Source organism: Ovis canadensis, chromosome 1, assembly GCF_042477335.2.
Source record: "Ovis canadensis isolate MfBH-ARS-UI-01 breed Bighorn chromosome 1, ARS-UI_OviCan_v2, whole genome shotgun sequence".
Lineage (NCBI taxonomy): Eukaryota > Metazoa > Chordata > Mammalia > Artiodactyla > Bovidae > Ovis > Ovis canadensis.
The window spans coordinates 258,719,065-258,737,107 of record NC_091245.1 but is presented as its reverse complement, the minus strand read 5'-3'; the positions used below and the strand labels follow the sequence as shown (position 1 = coordinate 258,737,107).

The 18,043-nt window shown below is 45.8% G+C and overlaps 1 protein-coding gene across 1 annotated transcript in view; it reads left to right on the top strand.

Moving 5' to 3' along the window:
• The first annotated feature begins 703 nt into the window (after positions 1–703).
• The window catches only part of LOC138426722 (serotransferrin), a 40,122-nt gene continuing 22,782 nt past the window's right edge, over positions 704–18,043 (top strand). Inside the window, exons 1-9 of the mRNA XM_070289438.1 lie at positions 704–1,161; positions 3,050–3,219; positions 10,475–10,583; positions 11,317–11,493; positions 12,374–12,521; positions 13,295–13,350; positions 13,838–14,016; positions 14,712–14,889; positions 16,261–16,412. Coding sequence (XP_070145539.1) covers positions 1,119–1,161; positions 3,050–3,219; positions 10,475–10,583; positions 11,317–11,493; positions 12,374–12,521; positions 13,295–13,350; positions 13,838–14,016; positions 14,712–14,889; positions 16,261–16,412 — 1,212 coding nt within the window. The 5' untranslated portion in view covers positions 704–1,118. The remainder of the gene's footprint in view (positions 1,162–3,049; positions 3,220–10,474; positions 10,584–11,316; positions 11,494–12,373; positions 12,522–13,294; positions 13,351–13,837; positions 14,017–14,711; positions 14,890–16,260; positions 16,413–18,043) is intronic.

Genomic DNA, 18,043 nt, shown 5'->3' with positions numbered 1-18,043 from the left:
TTATCTTAATGACCCCATGGAATATGGATTTACAACTAATATCAGGAACCTTGCTCTCCCCCTAAGTGTATATTTTGCTTGGAGATATTTTTCATTGTATATAAGGCAAATAGACATTTTTAAATGAATGTTTCATCTTTCCCATAGTTCAAATTTTTTCTATTCCTTTCATGATTGAAATAAACATGATGTTAGTTTTAAGTATATATATGGAATGTACAGCTTCACTATTTTTCCTGATAAGGATGGGTGATCAAAATGGTTTGGAGACCACTTTTTCAGAGGGAGCTAGGGATGAAACAGGGCACTGAGATCAGGCCACATCCTCTCCTGGATCCCTTTTTTTGTGTTCATGAGTCTCTTGTTCTGAGTGTCACAGAGTCTCAACCACACGCCTGCACAGCTTCTTGTGGGAGAGACATTGTCTCCCCTGTGACTCTGTCCCTAGTCAAGGTGCTCAGCAGTCTGCATGAAGGGAAGGAAGGTTACCTGTCTAGGATCCTGTGCTCAGGAGGGTACACAGGGATGAAAACTCGTCCTTGGGGTTTTTAGGGCCCAAACAGGAGCAGGGTTTCTGGATACACCTGGAAACAAGTGAAAAAGGATGAGCCTATTGTCTTTGACTTGTGATCAGCTTATTCTTCTCTCACACACTCTCCCAGGAAGGTCTCTACCTGTCTTCCTCCTATTCTAGTCTGCCTCTGGGGCAGTCGGCTTCCCTCTTTTATGGAATGAGCACAGAGGTTGATTCAGGACCAGCTCTGGCTCCCCCGGATTCAGAAGCAGAGCCACCCCCCACACCAGCCGGCTGCAGCTCTGCTCCTGGTACAGAGCAAGCACAGATTAACAACGGGTTGATTTTTCTTTCATTCCCTTCCAATCAGCACTTTTTTGTTGGATTCCACCCACGGGTCTGTTCCAGAGGTCAGGAAATGATGTGATCAGCCTCGGCGAGGAATGAAGGGGGAGGGCTGAGGGGAAATTGGGCAAGCGGGCTGCGCAAACACAAGGGGTCAAGGATTGTGCTCGGCCAGCCCCGCGGGAGATATAGGGGCGCGGGGAGCAGGGAGGCGACGCAGAAGCCGTTCGGTCTGTGCTCTGCACTCCACGCGGGGAGGATGAGGCCCGCTGTCCGCGCTCTGTTAACCTGCGCGGTTCTGGGTGAGTGTGGCCGCTGGGAAGGCCCTCAATGTCGCCGGCCGTGGCCCCCCCTGCATTTCGGAGCTCTCTGCACCCTGCCTGGGCTCCGCGCTGGAGCTGGAAGCCTGGGACCTTTCCTTCGCTTCTACCCGCCGCACCCTTGCACCTGCTTCCGCACTGCCTCAGGGACAGCTCTGCGCCTGCGCGCACCTTCTGGTCCTGCTGGTGCCTCTGCCACATTTTCACTCTCTCCTGGGTTTCCCCTCGTATCCAGTAAATCTTGTGGTAGCGGAATACAGGAAATTAGAGCGCTCCCGTCCCGGTTTATCAAATCCCTTTGTTGCGGCCTCAGATAAGTCCAAACTGCTTAGGATGGCCATCAAGGCCTTCCCACAGCTGGTCCCGCCTCCACTGACACTCCGATGTCCCATGAGTGCCCTTGGTGCTGACCGCGCCACACTAATGAGACAGACACTAATGAAGGGTTCTGAGCATGGGATTTGAAGCCAGACTGAAGGGTGGTGCCGCTTGGCCTGGGAAGGTCCCATGGAAGTAAGTAAGGCCACAGATCCAGGCACTGGTGGAGGGCACCTTGCTGCACAGATCTGCCTGTCGCTGTTGGGCCCCCTTTGTCCTCTGACTTCTGCTAGCCACTCGTGGTGCCTTTATCTTACCTTTGGAGCCTTCTGTGTTAAGTTACTTGATTCTCTTGAAAAAAGTTAGCCCTTGAGACTCCACCCACCTCACTTACCTTTACCCTTCCCCCTCCCAACCTCAGAGGATCTCACAAGGCTGTGGAAGGGAAATGCATGACTGAGGACAAACGTCTGTCTTTGGGGCCTCAGGAGGGCTGGTTTGGTGAGGGTCTGGAGGAGTGGGTTTGGGGAAGTCTGCCACTGACCCCTTGTTGCCTGGTTCAATACCCTGCAGGTGGAGATGGGGTTAAGGGTGATTGGAGGAGTAAATTTCCTGTGGTCCACTCTTTTTCTATCCTGGAGAACCATTCCCTCCCCATCTCCTGCTTTGTGCATCATAGATATTTATCAGCTTTGAGTCAGCCCTGTGTTGTTGGTCCACAGAGTGGAGGTGACAGAGGGCTTTGGCGAGAGTGCCAAATGCTCATATCATGGAGACAACACATCTGCAACCATGGGGATTGATTTTCACAGACAAGGCTGGCTTTAGCTTCTGCTAATGACAGTCCAAAGGCTTAATTGTGGAAATTGAAGGAGGGGTCATTGGAAACAGAGAAATATTGACTATGTGGAGTTTCTAGTTTTTCCTAGAATGGAGGATGATAGATGAGCATCTCATCAATCATTTACCCCTTTCTTCTGGCCAAGCGGATGGAAAACAACTCAGAATGTTATCTTTTTTTGTCACCTGGGCAGAGACCAAAGTCTGGAGACCTGATTTCTAGACCACTCAGCTATTAAGAGGCTAGGTAACTGTGGGTAAAGCATCACTCTCTGAAAGATGCTAATTAGGAGAAAATGTAATTCCTACCCTGCTGGCTTCCCAGAGTTATAGCATTGAACCAACAGCTTGATGTAACTAAAAATCCCCCGTGGATGTGGAAGTTTGTATTCCGTGGCAGGCCACACGTCATGAGGTGAACGAAGGAGGCTCAGAGAACACAGAGGAACAGGTTGTTGTCGCCAACTGAGAGCTAACAATCAAGCCAGCATCCCTCTGATCAGCACATGCTGGTCAGTGGGAAACTAAGAGGCCATTTGAATACCCGTCACTTGTCCCCAGACTCAGAAAGCAGTGGAACCTCTGCCCTTGTTGTTCATGGACAGGAGTGGGGTGAAGAGCAGAGAATGGAGAGGAAGTGGCCTCCATGACCCTCCAGAGGCTGCTGCTGTCCTTCCCACTGACACAGGGACCTGTGGCCTCTCTCCCCTAGGGCTGTGTCTGGCGGACCCCGAGAAAACTGTGAGATGGTGCACCATTTCAACTCATGAGGCTAATAAGTGTGCCAGTTTTCGTGAAAATATGCTTCGTATCTTTGAGAATGGTCCTTTTGTCTCCTGTGTGAAGAAAACCTCACACATGGATTGCATCAAGGCTATTTCGGTAAGTCACTGCCACCTAAAAGAGAGTGGAAGAAAATCCATACTTTCTCTTCCCTGTCATTTGAAATGATTCTGTACTCACAGGTAGGAGACTGATGTGTGAAACAGTCAGCCCCTAGTGCTAGTAAAATCATTTTAGACCTGAAAATAGAAGCAGTCATCTTTAATGGCTTAATGCAACATATAACATACTCTAAAAGAGGACTGTTTTTGACCCACTAAGTTCTCTGAACTCAGAGAAGAAATGCATGCTGTCAAAATGACCATGTAACACTATTTTGGGGGTTCTTGATGCGTCACAAGAAGTAGACGAATGATATGCACAAGGAAGAGGAATACATTGTCATGGTTGGAGATGATAGCTGATCCTTTTGTTCTAGGTTTTCCAAAATACTTGTTCAGCATTGTTCCTGCTCATCTGAACTTGGGTCAGACCCTGTGCTGGGCAATGGGGCTGCAGTGGTGACTTTAAGCACACATGGTCCTGATTCTTGAGTAGCTTACAGTCCAGTCAGGAGAGAAGAAAAACATGCAAACAAGTAGACATGAAATTTCAAATTGTGTGATGTACAATGGAGGAAAAGAAACAGAACTTCCAGAGGAAACTTGCTCTGGTCTGGGTGACAATGATAATCTCCCTGAAAGGGAGCAGTGACTCTGAGACCCCAGGGATAAGTATGGGTGAGCCTGCCAAAAGCTACAGGTTGAGTATGTCGGGCAGTGAACCATAGCATGTGCAAAGGGCCTGAGACAGGGGAGAGTGGGGCTTGTTTGATTTTCTGTAGGGAAGCTAGGGTGACTGGAGCAGAGCAAGCAGGAGACTGGAAGGAGTGAGGGGCAGATGTAGACTCGGTCAGATGGAGCGTGATTAACTGAAGAAATCAGTGCTTTGGTATGAATAACTAGTCTGTTGTGTGTGTGTACTGAACCTCAGTCACCATCCAGTTACCATCCAGAGTTAATTATAACTCTTGATTTATGACTCACTTTCAGATTTGGTATATGCATACCCCTCTTTGTGTTAAAAAACATTAATAATATGAAACAATACTATCTACAAACCTACCAGAGTTTCTTAAAACTTCACCACTGCCAGTAGCTGAGTTCTAGGGCTACTGTGTGGCAGCATGGATTCTACAGGAACTTCATCACTTGGGGCACCCTCTAACCCTGCTTAGAACTATCCATGTGTTTCCCTATCCAGAGCAAACAGAATCCCAAAACTTTCTTGCTTTTTATTTAAAGACTTGTATAGGTATATATTGGGCTTCCCTGGTAGCTCTGAGGTTAAAGCGTCTTTCTCCAATGTGGGAGACCCTGGTTCAATCCCTGGGTTGGGAAGATCCCCTGGAGAAGGAAATAGCAACCCACTCCAGTATTCTTGCCTGGAGAATCCCATGGACGGAGGAGCCTGGTAGGCTACAGTCCACGGGGTTGCAAAGAGTTGGACACGACTGAGTGACTTCACTTTCACTTTCATAGGTATATATGGATGATTGCTTAGTATTTCTTCTTAAAATATTTTATAAACATGTCATTACTATGTGTTGTCTTCTCATACTTGCTTTTTCCTCCTCAACGTTATACTAGGATTTCACCCATGTTTTTGAATACAGCTATTGTTCATTCATTTTCAGAGCTCTGCAAAAGTCCATTGTGTTAGTATACCACAATTTATTTTTTCTTTTCTGGTCATTACGCATTTGAATTGTTTTCTGTTTTCTGTTATTCTAATCAGGGTTAGAGGAATATTTTTATACAGATCTCCTGGTACACAAGCATTACTAGTTTCTCTGTAATATATATGTACAAACAGATTTTCTGTGCCATGGAATGTGTGAGTATTTGACTTCAAAAACACTGCCAAGTGTATTTGGGTTTTTAAGCAAATACAATGTGGTTATTCAAATTTCCACTGTCACCAGCCAAATATGAAAGAATAATTCATATAATTCTTGGTGATTTTGATATTTTATCATTACAAATTAATCACTGTCTCTGGCAGTGCTTTTTAACTAAAGTTTATTTCTCTGATATTAACATACTACATTAACTTTCTTTTAACTAGGATTGTCCTTCTATGTCTCTTTCCATTCCTTTATTTTCAACTTCCTGTGTGATTATCCTTCAGGTGTGTCTTATGAAAATGGTATGTTGCTGGGGATTTTGTTTATTAATTAAATCTGGTAATCTCATTTATTTTCTGTGGTAAATTTAAACCATTAATAAATTCTTGCTTTCATTAATGATAAATTTGTACTTATTTCTGCCATATTACTTTTTGATTTCTCATAGTCCTCCTTTCCCTCAGATTTCTTATTTTTAAAAATTGAGTTTGCATATGTGTGTGTTCATTTGGATTGTGTTCCCTTTATTCCATCTTTCCCCCGTTGGAAGTAAATTTAAACAATTTGTTGATATTCTTTAATGACTTCCCTTAAATTTTTACTGTATAATTTTAGCTTAACAAAGTGTTAACAGTAAAATAATCTTAACCACCCCCCCACCTCTTTCTGAAACAGAAAGAGAACTCTGGACTATATTGATATTTTATGTCTGTCTTTTCTTAACTAACCCTGGAATGTAGATACTTCATGTATTTCGTGACAGTATACATACATATTATATAACTAAGTATGTGTGTGTATACATGTATAAGTTTGTTCAGTTCAGTTCAGTCACTCAGTCGTGTCTGACTCTTTCCGACCCCATGGAGTGCAGCATGCCAGACATCCCTGTCCATCATCAACTCCCGGAGTTTACCCAAATGCATGTCCATTGAGTCAGTGATGCCATCCAGCCATCTCACCCTCTGTCATCCCCTTCTCTTCTCGCCTTCAGTCTCTCCCAGCATCAGGGTCTTTTCCAAGGAGTCAGTTCTTCACATCAGGTGGCCAAAGTATTGGAGTTTCAGCTTCAACATCAGTCCTCCCAGTGAACACTCAGGACTGATCTTTAGGATGGACTGGTTGGATCTCCTTGCAGTCCAAGGGACTCTCAAGAGTCTTCTCCAACACCACAGTTCAAAAGCATCAATTCTTCAGTGCTCAGTTTTCTTTATAGTCCAACTCTCACATCCATACATGACCACTAGAAAAACCATAGCCTTGACTAGACGGACCTTTGTTAGCAAAGTAATGTCTCTACTTTTTAACATGCTGTCTATGTTGGTCATAACTTTCCTTCCAAGGAGTAAGCGTCTTTTAATTTCATGGCTGCACTCACCATCTGCAGTGACTTGGAAGCCCAAAAACATAAAGTCTGACACTGTTTCCACTGTTTCCCATCTATTTGCCATGGAGTGATGGGACTGGATGCCATGATCTTCGTTTTCTGAATGTTGAGCTTTAAGCCAACTTTTTCACTCTCCTCTTTCACTTTCATCAAGAGGCTTTTTAGCTCCTCTTCACTTTCTGCCATAAAGGTGGTGTCATCTGCATATCTGAGGTTATTGATATTTCTGCTAGCAATCTTGATTCCAGCTTGTGCCTCTTCCAGCCCAGCGTTTCTCATGATGTACTCTGCATATAAGTTAAATAATCAGGATGACAATATACAGCCTTGACATACTCCTTTCCTGATTTGGAACCAGTCTGTTGTTCCATGTCCTGTTCTGACTGTTGCTTCCTGACCTGCATACAGGTTTCTCAAGAGGCAGATCAGGTGGTCAGGTATTCCCATCTCTTTCAGAATTTTCCACAGTTTGTTGTGATCCACACACAAAGGCTTTGGCATAGTCAATAAACCAGAAATAGAAGTTTTTCTGGAACTCTCTTGCTTTTTTGATGATCCAACAGATGTTGACAATTTGATCTCTGGTTCCTCTGCCTTTCCTAAATCCAGCTTGAACATCTGGAAGTTCATGGTTCACGTACTGTTGAAGCCTGCCTTGGTGAATTTTGAGCATTAGTTTACTAGCGTGTGAGATGAGTGCAATTGTGCAGTAGTTTGAACATTCTTTGGCATTGCCTTTCTTTGGGACTGGAGTGAAAGCTGACCTTTTCCAGTCCTGTGGCCACTGCTGAATTTTCCAAATTTGCTGGCATATTGAGTGCAACCCTTTCACAGCATCATCAGTGTAAGTTTGTATATGTGCCCAAAAGTTCAGATAGAGGAAGACATAGAGAGAGAGAAATTTGGATTTATCTGCATTTTTGCCATTTAATCCATTTACCATTTCTTCCTCTTTTTTTTTTAAGCTTTAAGAAAAATTTTGGCCATGGTGTGTGACTTGTGGGATCTCAGTTCCCCAACCAGGGATTGGGGCTTCCCTGGTGGCTCAGTGGTAAAGAATCTGCCTGCCAATTTAGGAGATGCGAGTTTGTTCTCTGAGTGGGGAAGATCCCCTGGAGAAGGAAATAGCAATCCATTCCAGTATTCTTTCCTGGAAAATTCCATGTACAGAGGAGCCTGGCAGGCTACAGTTCATGGGGTCGAAAAGAGTCAAACATGATTCAGCAATGAAAACAACTACAAAACCAGAGATGGAGTTCAGGCCATGGCGGTGAAAGGGCCAAATCCTAACCACCAGACCACCAGGGAGCTTGCTAGTATTCCTTCTTATGTTTCCAACCATCCTTCTGGGATGTTTGCTTTTGAAATGTGTTCTTTTGGGGATACTTTAGAGTCAATTTCTTGGTATTGAACTCTGTCCGTTGCTTGCTTGTTTTCTCTGCAAATGCTGGTCTCCCCTTTATTCTTGAATGGTAATTTTGCTGAATGTGTAGTTTTAGTTTGATGCTTTTACACTATTTAAAAATATTTCCACTGTTTCCTGACTTCCACTGTAGTCACTGAGAAGTCCGGTATCATCCTGTTGGTCCTTTAGTCATCTCACTGGTAACCTCGTGCCCTTGGTTGATGATGTTGCCTAGATTCGCCATGATGTTTCCAGTTGTGGGGATCTTGGTGCTTACCTTGCTTAGAGTATGTTGGATCTGTGGAATCATGCTTTTCAGGAGGTCTGGAAAAAGTGCTGCCTTCCTTCTGTTTCTTTCTTTTTTTAATTCTAAAATTCCAAGAAGACACATGTCAGGCTTTCTTTAATCTAGCTTCCATATCTTTTGATCCCTCTTTCATAGCTTCTGTCTCTGCACCTCTTTTTGGTACAGATGGGCATCAAATTCATCCAGGATGAATTATTCAGATATAACTTTCAGTTCCCTAATTCTCAATTTTAATCTGTCTTATCAGTTGCCTATTCATTCACTTTTCACATTTCAATGATTACACTTTTTGCTTCTAGAAATACGAGTTAATTTTTCTTTTTATTCCTGGTAATCTCCTTTTCTGTGCTTCTCTCTGTGATTATGGCCTTCACTTTGTGCATAAAGCCCATATATAGCTCTTCTCCATTGCTTCTGGCCATTCCAAACTCCGCAGTCCTTGAGGGCCTAAGTCTGCTGCCCCTGTCGATGCCCATGCATCGTGGCTTCCCTTCTTCTGCATTTGGTTATCTGCACTTGGGAAGTCATGCTTGATTTTAATCCTCCACCTTCCTGGGGGTTCAGGTTCCCTTCAGAATCCCTGTGGCCCTCGTGGAGTTAGGGCCACATGAGTTAGACCTTGGCTTCTTGATTTCTGAGCCCCTGAGGCCCCAGTGATTCCTGCCCAAGATACTGGTGTCTGAGCCAAGAAAGCCCCAACCTCACTGCTTTAAGAAAAGCTCTGTTTTTTACTCATTTATTTTTATTCTGTGGTGGGTGGGGTGGGTGAGGAAAGTCTCTGGAGGTTTCACCTACCTTTGGGATACCAAGAAAGCCATAAAGATTGCTTCATATAAGGAGTCTAGTTGTGGAATAAAAGAGTCTTTCACCAACATGCATGTTGCCATACGGGCATGTTCAGTTGCCATACATGGCACTGAAATGTACACGTAAAAATGGTTAAATGATAAACTTTATGTTACATTATCTTATTACAATAAAACAACAAAAAGAACTCCAACCATTGAAAGAAAAGTTTCAGCTAGACAAATATATATTTTGGCTTACATTATTATTCTATTTCATTTGTAAATACTATTTTCTTGTTATTTACCTATAACATGATGCAGATTGTGGAGTTATAGTTTCTCCTTTGTAATTTAATTCATAAGAACTATTTATTTATGGAGTACTAGCAAGGGATTCAAGAAAAGTCATTTTGATTAAAGATGTTTGAAGCAAGAAGAAAAGCAATAAAAATATGTTACGAAGTGTCTATATAAAGGTGGTGCATCTCATTTCGAGAGAAAATAAATTCTAGACCTAGTGGGAAGGTATTTATAATACTTCAAATGAAATGTTGGTTTAAAGAAGAGAATTAGTAAAAGCAAAAACTAAAAACAAAACAAAGCAAAACAAACCCCAGAAAGTAACAGTGTAATGGAAGAAATAAACCCACACTGCGTGGATTCAAATCCCAGCTATATGACTTACTATTTATGTGGGCTGGGGAGGTGATTTAAACTTTCTCTGCCTCTATTTTTTCATGTGTAAGATGGAGCTGAGTTGGACAATGATGTCTGAGTAGTTGATTAAATGAACCGTCAGCCATAATGGAACTAAACACTCATTAATGCTCATAATGAGCATTAAGCAGTCGGTTTAGAGTATAAGCATGAAGTTAAAGCCAGAGAAAGCTCCAGTCCCTAAACAAAAGACTCCTGTGGTTATGTGGACCCAGGACAGGAAGGAAATGCACTGAGTACTGAATTGCAGTGGAGAAGGATGTCTTCAAGTCTCCTCCTCCCCACTGAGAGTTCTCCACAAAGACATCTGAGGACGATCTCAGCCGAAGGCCCAAGATAAAGAGGTTGGACCTGAACTTGAAATATAAATATGTGTAAAAGCATGGCTAGGCAGAGAGACTGCAGTCCTTGACTGCAGCTCCTTCAGAGCCTGTAGTGAATGGACTGTGCACCCAGTCTCTTGTTGGAACTTTCCCCCAAGAGGCCGGTTGGCAAAGCCTCTGTAAGTTAGGTCAACTTTGCAAATCACAATAGTTTTCTGGGCCAGTAGCTAGACTCCTCCCCAGGGAAAAGAGAAAAATGATTCATTCCATCTCTGCAGGAATAAGGAAAATGGTGGCCAAAACCCCTCACCAGGGAAGCTGAGTTAACTAAAGCCCGTGGTGTTACATGAGGTCTGGGCAAGCTGAGGGTTCGTCTGGCCTCCGATCTGAGAAGCACTACCAGTCACTTCCACACACCCAAGTATAGGTGGGCCTTTCTTGGAAGTAAGGGCTTCACTGAACTCTGGTTTGTTCCCTTTCAGAATAACGAAGCAGATGCTGTGACGTTGGATGGAGGTTTGGTGTATGAGGCAGGCCTGAAGCCCAACAACCTGAAGCCTGTAGTGGCAGAGTTCCATGGGACAAAAGATAGTAAGCTCTCCCTCGGACCCAAAAAGTAATCTGTAGCCCTTGTACTCTCCTGGTAGATACTGGGTCTTGTCTCATTCAGGCAGGTAATAGAGGTTAACTACTTATGAGCTTTCCCCACTGGGGAGTGAGGGGAATGAGGGGCCCTGTCATAGATACAACTCAAGGTCTCTGGGAGCTTTGGGCTGGTTGAGGACTGGTGCGCATGACACTGACCTCCTAGGCAGGCTGTGTGCAATGAACTGAACCACTGGGGTTTAGAATAAAGAGGAATTCTCCAAGAACCACATGCAGGGGAGAGACCACACAGGAGCATGTACCTGGAGCCCCCACAGCCTTGGATCTCATCTGAGAGCAACTCAACTGTTCCTGGGTCTGTGTGAGGAGCAAAAATACTTAGAGAAAGTTAGGAATGTGGCCTCTGTTGCCACAGTTCCAGTTTCCAGGGTACAGGCAGACACTCCCTGCAAGGCCAGGGTAGGCAAGGGCATTGGAGCACGTGTGCACATAGCTTCCTTGCTCCTGGGTGTGCCTGGAGGATTATTACAAACGTCTCTCTGTGGTCCGTCCTTTCCCCTGTAAGCCTAGGAAGGCTTTTTCCGGTCCTCTTTAGGACCCAATCCATCATTAATGTTACCTCTGGGTACCCCTTCCCTGCTTAGGAGCCCAGTAGTAATGAACAATGCTTCTCTGGTGGGCGGTTTGAGAGTCTTTCATCCACACTGTCCCTTCGTAGACCCGCAGACTCACTATTATGCTGTGGCGGTGGTGAAGAAGGGCACTGACTTCAATCTGAATGAGCTCAAAGGCAAGAAGTCCTGCCACACAGGCCTCGGCAGGTCCGCTGGGTGGAACATCCCCATGGGAAGACTTTATAAGGAATTGCCTGATCCACAGGAATCCATTCAGAGAGGTAAGTGGGCAGGAGGGTGAGCGCCCTCAGCAGGAATCTCTTCAGATGCCCACACGGGCCACACTGGCACCGCTCAGACATGGTCAGGTGATGACGTGTGATGGCTCTGGGAGTGGAGGAGGGAGATCAACCTGCTTTAAACGGGCAAATCTGCTGCATTAGCAGCTAATGGGGGCTGTCAAGAGTCCTTTTTACCTCGAAGCCCCTGATACCCCACCAGAGGCTGTCCTGTGGAACTGGCGGAAGGGAACAGAGGGCTTCATTCAGGGCCAAGGCTCCTGGGCCCTTTTGTCCACTTCCCTGGGGTGCTTTCATGTCATGGCTGATGACTTCCCCATTCTTCTGGAGCTTTCCTAATGGCCATCTGCTGGCTATGAACTTGGCCTACACCTCTCTGAGTGGGTCCTCCATCTGGTCTTGGAGGCCAAATTCAACGGGACACATAGGCCTATGCCAGTCTGGTTCTTGGGGAGGAGGTAGGGAGGGAAGGGGTTAAATGTGTCCCTTTTTGAAACCCTTTAGTCTTGAAGAGAGGCTTCTCAGGTGGCCCTAGCGGTAAAGAACCTGCCTGCTAATGCAGGAGACTCAAGAGACATGGGTTGAATCCCTGGGTCGGGAAGATCCCCTGGAGGACATGGCAACCCATTCCACTACTCTTGCCTGGGAAATCCCATGAAGAGAGGAGCCTGGTGGGTTACAGTCCGTGGGATTGTAAAGAGTTGGACACGACTGAGTGCAAACACACATTCATAAAGGCAAGCTGTAACTGTGGGGGTGCTGGTTTTGTTTGGATCTCTCTTGTGAGCCTGGACTGGGAGCTGTAGTTGCCTCTGGCCAGGCTGGCTCATGCCCTGTTTTTCTGTGTCTCTGTGTTGAGCAGCTGCGGCCAGCTTCTTCTCTGCCAGCTGTGTCCCCTGTGCAGATCAGTCATCATTTCCCAAACTGTGTCAACTGTGTGCGGGGAAAGGGACAGACAAGTGTGCCTGCTCCAACCACGAACCATACTTCGGCTACGCAGGGGCCTTTAAGTGAGTGAGACTGGCTGCTTCTCCATCCTGGCTCCTAAGTGTCCAGTGTCTTCAGGTTGGGGGGCTTCCCTGACCTGTAGCAGAGCCCAGCCTGCAAAGGGGCATCCAGGGTACCTAATCCCCTCCCAGGAACTCAGTGACACAGCTGGGACTCTCCAGGCCAGGCCAGTGCATACTCTCTTCATGTGACGTTGACAAGGAAGTCCCCTCCTGGGACCCTTTCTGTCTCCCCAGAGTTTCTCACTGGGCTACGCAGAACCAGAAGTGACAGGCACTGCCCTGGCACCCAGGGTGCTCTGTGATGACGGCCCTCTGCTCTCCGTGGCATCTGTGTCAGCTGCTCAGTGCCCTGGCCTCTCTCCTGCCTCCTCTCTCTGTTCCTGTACAGGCAGCTCATGGCTGATTTCTTGCTCCCTCTTCTCGCTTGGTTATACCCTAAAGTTTTAGAGCCAGCAAAGAGTCCCTTAGGAAACATTATGCCTTTATCCTTCACCAGAAGTTTGAAAGCACTTTTCACTATTAAAGTATCTTCAATACCATTTTGATGCTTTGGGGCACATGGTGATAGCCCTCCAGCTTCTGTGAACTCACCCCACATCTCCATGGTGCCCTGGGGATCAGCTCCCCCGTGGTGCTTCCTCAGCTGTGGGTCTCCACGGAGGCCTCCCCCAGGCCCTATCCTTGTCCCAAGGCTGGATGGTGTGGTCAGACACTGGAGCCTGAGGAGAAGGGCCTGCCCTGCAAGAACTCCCTAATGTGTCTCCTCTCCACAGGTGTCTGGCGGAGGGCAGTGGGGACGTGGCCTTTGTCAAGCACTCAACAGTATTCGGTGGGTGATAGGAGAAGAATCTGTGGACCCTTCAAGCAGAGGGCCTTCCTTTTCTTTGTCTTCATGCTCAGGTGTCAGACGTGAGCATAATGTGTTCCTCCTTTCTCACTGCTGGGATGTTAACCTGTGAGGAGGTGTGTGCCCATAGGGTCCCCACCTGGACTCCTGGGCCTCATCCTACCATTCAGCTTACTGAATACCAGGCCAGTGTTGCAATAGCAAAGGATCAGGAGCAGGTCTGGCTGACCCTGGCCTGTAGTCGGCCTGCCGAGATGAAATTTCCTATGGGATGTGGGCAGTCACCCCTGCACTGGGCATCAGAAGCTTCTCGACCTGTAACTGGCTATGGGATCGTGAGCAAGTCAGTTTCCTTCTGGCCTTCACTGTTTGCTCTTGGATTCTCAGCTCACACAGTTCTTGATTCAGTGAGGTTGCAAGGGAGAGGAGGGGACACCTGCCATCGACTCATATGGGCTTCCCTCCCCAGACAACCTGCCTAACCCAGACGACAGGAAAGACTATGAGCTGCTCTGCGGGGACAACACCCGGAAGTCTGTAGATGATTACCATGGGTGCCACTTGGCAAAAGTCCCTTCCCATGCGGTTGTGGCTCGAACTGTAGGCGGCAAGGAGGATGTGATCTGGGAACTTCTCAACCACTCCCAGGTATCAAATCCCCTATCCTCTCTCCTGCTTAGCGGTCCCTGCTTGGATCTGGGTGTTTCCTTCACTCCCTCTCAGCCACTGTGGAAGTCATTCTGTGTTCAGGACATACGCCTGGGACCACGCCACATACAACGCCCACGTGCATGAAGACACCCACCCAGTAAAGCCCTCTTGGAGTCGCACATAGCCTAGTCCTGCGTTGTCTTCTGCCAGACCCTTACATTCTGGGTCAGTGATATGAAGCTGCTCCTTCTTGCTCTCTTTCCTTTCTCTCCCATTGGAAAGGAAATGGTCTCTTTTCCAAGGTCCCTCAGCCTAACAGAAAGGGAGTTGCATGCACAGCCAGCCTTCCTTTCCCAGAGTAGCAGAATGCCAGACTCGAGCCAGTTTCTCTTGTCCAGCCCTCCCATCTGTCCATCAAGGCAACCCCACAGCCTCTGAAGTTGAGTTTCTTACACCCAGTGAGCTATCATCCAACCAGGGAGACAGGCATAGAAAAAAGTTCAGGGTATCAGGTATTTGTTACATGGCCCAAAAGGGCTGTGAATGGAGAAGGTGCTGGGTGGGAAAGAGCAGGTCTGACTGCCCTCTCTCCTGGCATCTTGAAAATTTCACAGTTTTAATCTTTCTTTGGGCCCATTTTGCAGCATCCTTTGTTGCTGTAGCCATTCAGACCTGTGTTTTACTACAAACAGGAACATTTTGGCAAAGATAAACCAGACAATTTCCAGCTCTTCCAATCCCCTCATGGGAAGGACCTGCTGTTTAAGGACTCTGCTGATGGGTTTTTAAAGATTCCTTCTAAGATGGATTTCGAGCTGTACTTGGGATATGAATATGTCACTGCTCTTCAGAATCTAAGAGAAAGTAAACGTAAGTATTTGGAAAGGACCATGTGGCTCTAGGAGTCTGGAAATCTGGTGAGGGTGGGGATTGGAGAGTAGAGTCTTTCCAGGTACTGAACACCTGTCCCAACAATCCTTCCTCTGCCCTGCCTGTCCAGCCCAGTGTTAGATGGATGCTAAATGACTTTGGCCATCATGAGATGGACCTGAGCATCACCAAAGGACATTAAAGGAAATTCACACTTAAAATTATTCGTATTGGAAACTCTCTGGAGACCAAGTAGTTAAGACTCTCTGCTTTCACTACAGAGAGCCCAAGCTCGATTCCTGGTCGGGGAACGAAGATCCCACAAGCCACAAGGCAGGCCCCCCACCCAAAAAGAAGAAAATTTGTATTGATACCAGTATTGCTTCCCTTGTATAAGTCAGGGCTCCCCTACCCACTTCATGAAGCCAGTTAGCCTGGTACGAAGTAAGTCAAATAGAATGAAACTGCTACGAATAAGCACATCTGCGGCCAGTGCTGTGATAACCATGTGCCATAGTGAAGCTGGAGCTTTAGACGGGTCAGTCTTTCTCCTGAATCTCCTTGGGTCATTAGAGATGTGTTTGAACACTCATTTATTCAACAGACATGTATTGACCATCTACCATTAATAGCTATAAACTGTGTAACATGCTGGGCAGATAATGGTGAGGCAAAGATGTATTAGAGTCTGTTGTCATAGAACTTTCAGACCAGTGGGGAAGACAAATGTTGAAGGAATAGTCACTCCACTGAATGTTCAATTGAAATGAGAGATTTCCTCAGCAGAAAGAAAACAAAACTCCAGAAAAAAATATCACGGCTCTACAAGAGTGCAAAAACAAAGACAAACAGATCCCAGAATTGAGGTAAAGCTTCCCTGAGGACACGCCTCTTGAGCCGCTCTGAAAGCTGGGTAGGTGTTTGTTTATTCAGCAAACATTTATGGTACTGACCGTGAACCTGGCATTAAGGGTGCCATGGAGAACAAGACAGGCATGACCCCCGCCCTGGCCAAGCTTATGTTCTCCTGCAGGGAACAGACAGTAAGCAATGAATAAATATACATCTGCTCCGATGGTTAAGTGCTATTTCTAAATGAGGGAAAAATAACCCCAGCCTGAAGTGATAGAGTGCCTTGGAGTTGGGAGGAGAGTGGACTTCTCAGAAGAAGTAATTTTAAGTTAAATATAAATGATAGGAAGCCAGCCAAGGGACTGTTATTGCCTTTAATTTCTAAGAAATTAATTCCTTGAATGGAATCTGTTTGTGTATTGCTAAAAAAAATCCCAGAGTCTTCCTGAAGACAGCAGCAAAATCAGCAAGCCACATCTGAGCCTCTTCTCATCGCTGGTTTTCTTGCTTATGTCCTAGCTCCAGACACCTCAACGGATGAGTGCAAGGTGAAGTGGTGTGCAATCGGTCACCAGGAGAGGACAAAGTGTGATCAGTGGAGTGGGTTCAGTGGCGGAGCAATAGAGTGTGAGACGGCAGAGAACACTGAAGAATGCATCGCCAAGATCATGGTGCGTCCCTCCTGCCTCCGCAGGGCAGCGCTGCCGCCGCCCTGTCCCCAAGGCTGAGCGATCGCTCCCGGGAGTACACGAAAGCAGGGCTCCCGGGAGCCTCGCCCGCACCGTGGGAGCCCAGCCCCACAGGAGCCTCGGAACCTTTGAGCCTGTGAACCTGAACGGCTCCTGCGGGCTTGTTTCTTCCTAGTGTCAGAACTCTGTGGAGGGCAATCTGAGCTGTGTCTACTTAGGGAGGCCAGACCTCAGCGTGAGTGTGCCTGAGACCCACTGGTGTGCCCATGGCAAGTGTGACAAGGTCATGTTACTGTGAAAGCTTTGTTGCTCACGAGGGCATTCCACATTTGCTTTTGGAAGTGCTGAAAAACCGAAGGATATAAATAAGAAAATACATAAAAAGTAACTGTAACCTTATAAATCAGAAAAAATCCTGTTAGCTGGGCTCATATCATACATGAAATTTATTACCCTTTTCTCCCCTAAGGTTATCTAGGGAGCCTTTTTCTTGTTTTCAGAGAATGACTTGCTCCCATGTTCCCAAAGAAAAAAATCACTTTTTGAAAACATGACTTTTTAAAATGTATTTTATTTTTTAAAGACTATACACTATCCTGTTTACAGTGGTTTGTCTGGGGACCAAGTTTATGAGGAACTATCTCTTTCATTTCTTTTTTTCTCTTTTTTTTTAATTCAAATTTTATTTTTCTTTTCCATTATGGTTTATTATAGGATACTGAATACAGTTCTCTGTGCTATACAATGGGACTTGCTGCTTCTCTAGTCTATGTATAAATATAATAGTTTGCACCCGCTAATCCCAAACTCCCAGTCCATTCCTCCTCCATCCCTCTCTACCTTGGCAACCACAAGTCTGCCCTCTATGTCTGCGAGTCTATCTCTGTTTTGCAGATAAATCCATTTGTGTCATATTTTAGACTCCACATATAAGTGATATCACATGGTATTTGTCTTTCTCTGAGTGACTTCGCGTAGTATGATAATGTCTCGATCCGTCCATGTTGCTGCAAATGGCATTGTTTCATTCTGCTTTTATAGCTGAGTAGTATCCCACTGTATATATGCACCACATCTTCTTCATCCACTCGTCTGTCGATGGACGTTTAGGTTGTTTCCATGAAAACATGATGCTCTAATGTGGATAGTTATTCCAGAGCGTGGGTATGCTGCAATTTATTGAGCCATTTCCTTGCTATTGAGTATTAAGTCTGGTCCTGTCTCATTGCTATTATGAATCATACATGCATGTTTTTGCCTACTTACACATTTTGCCCAAATAGCTTGCCACATATCTGATTGTTCCTTTAGGGTATATTCCTCAAAAGTATATTTCTAGGCCTAATGGGAAGCTTGGCAGTCTTACTGAATTAAGCTTCTCTGAAATTTGGGGCTTATTAGCTCTATTCAGTTCGGCTCAATTCAGTCGCTCAGTTGTGTCCAATTCTTTGAGACCCCATGGACTGCAGCATGCCAGGCGGAATTCCTAGTCTATCACCAACCCTCGGAGCTTGTTCAAACTCATGTCCATCAAGTCCAACCATCTCATCCTCTGTCATCCTCTCCTCCTCCTGCCTTCAATCTTTCCCAGCATCAGGGTCTTTTCAAATGAG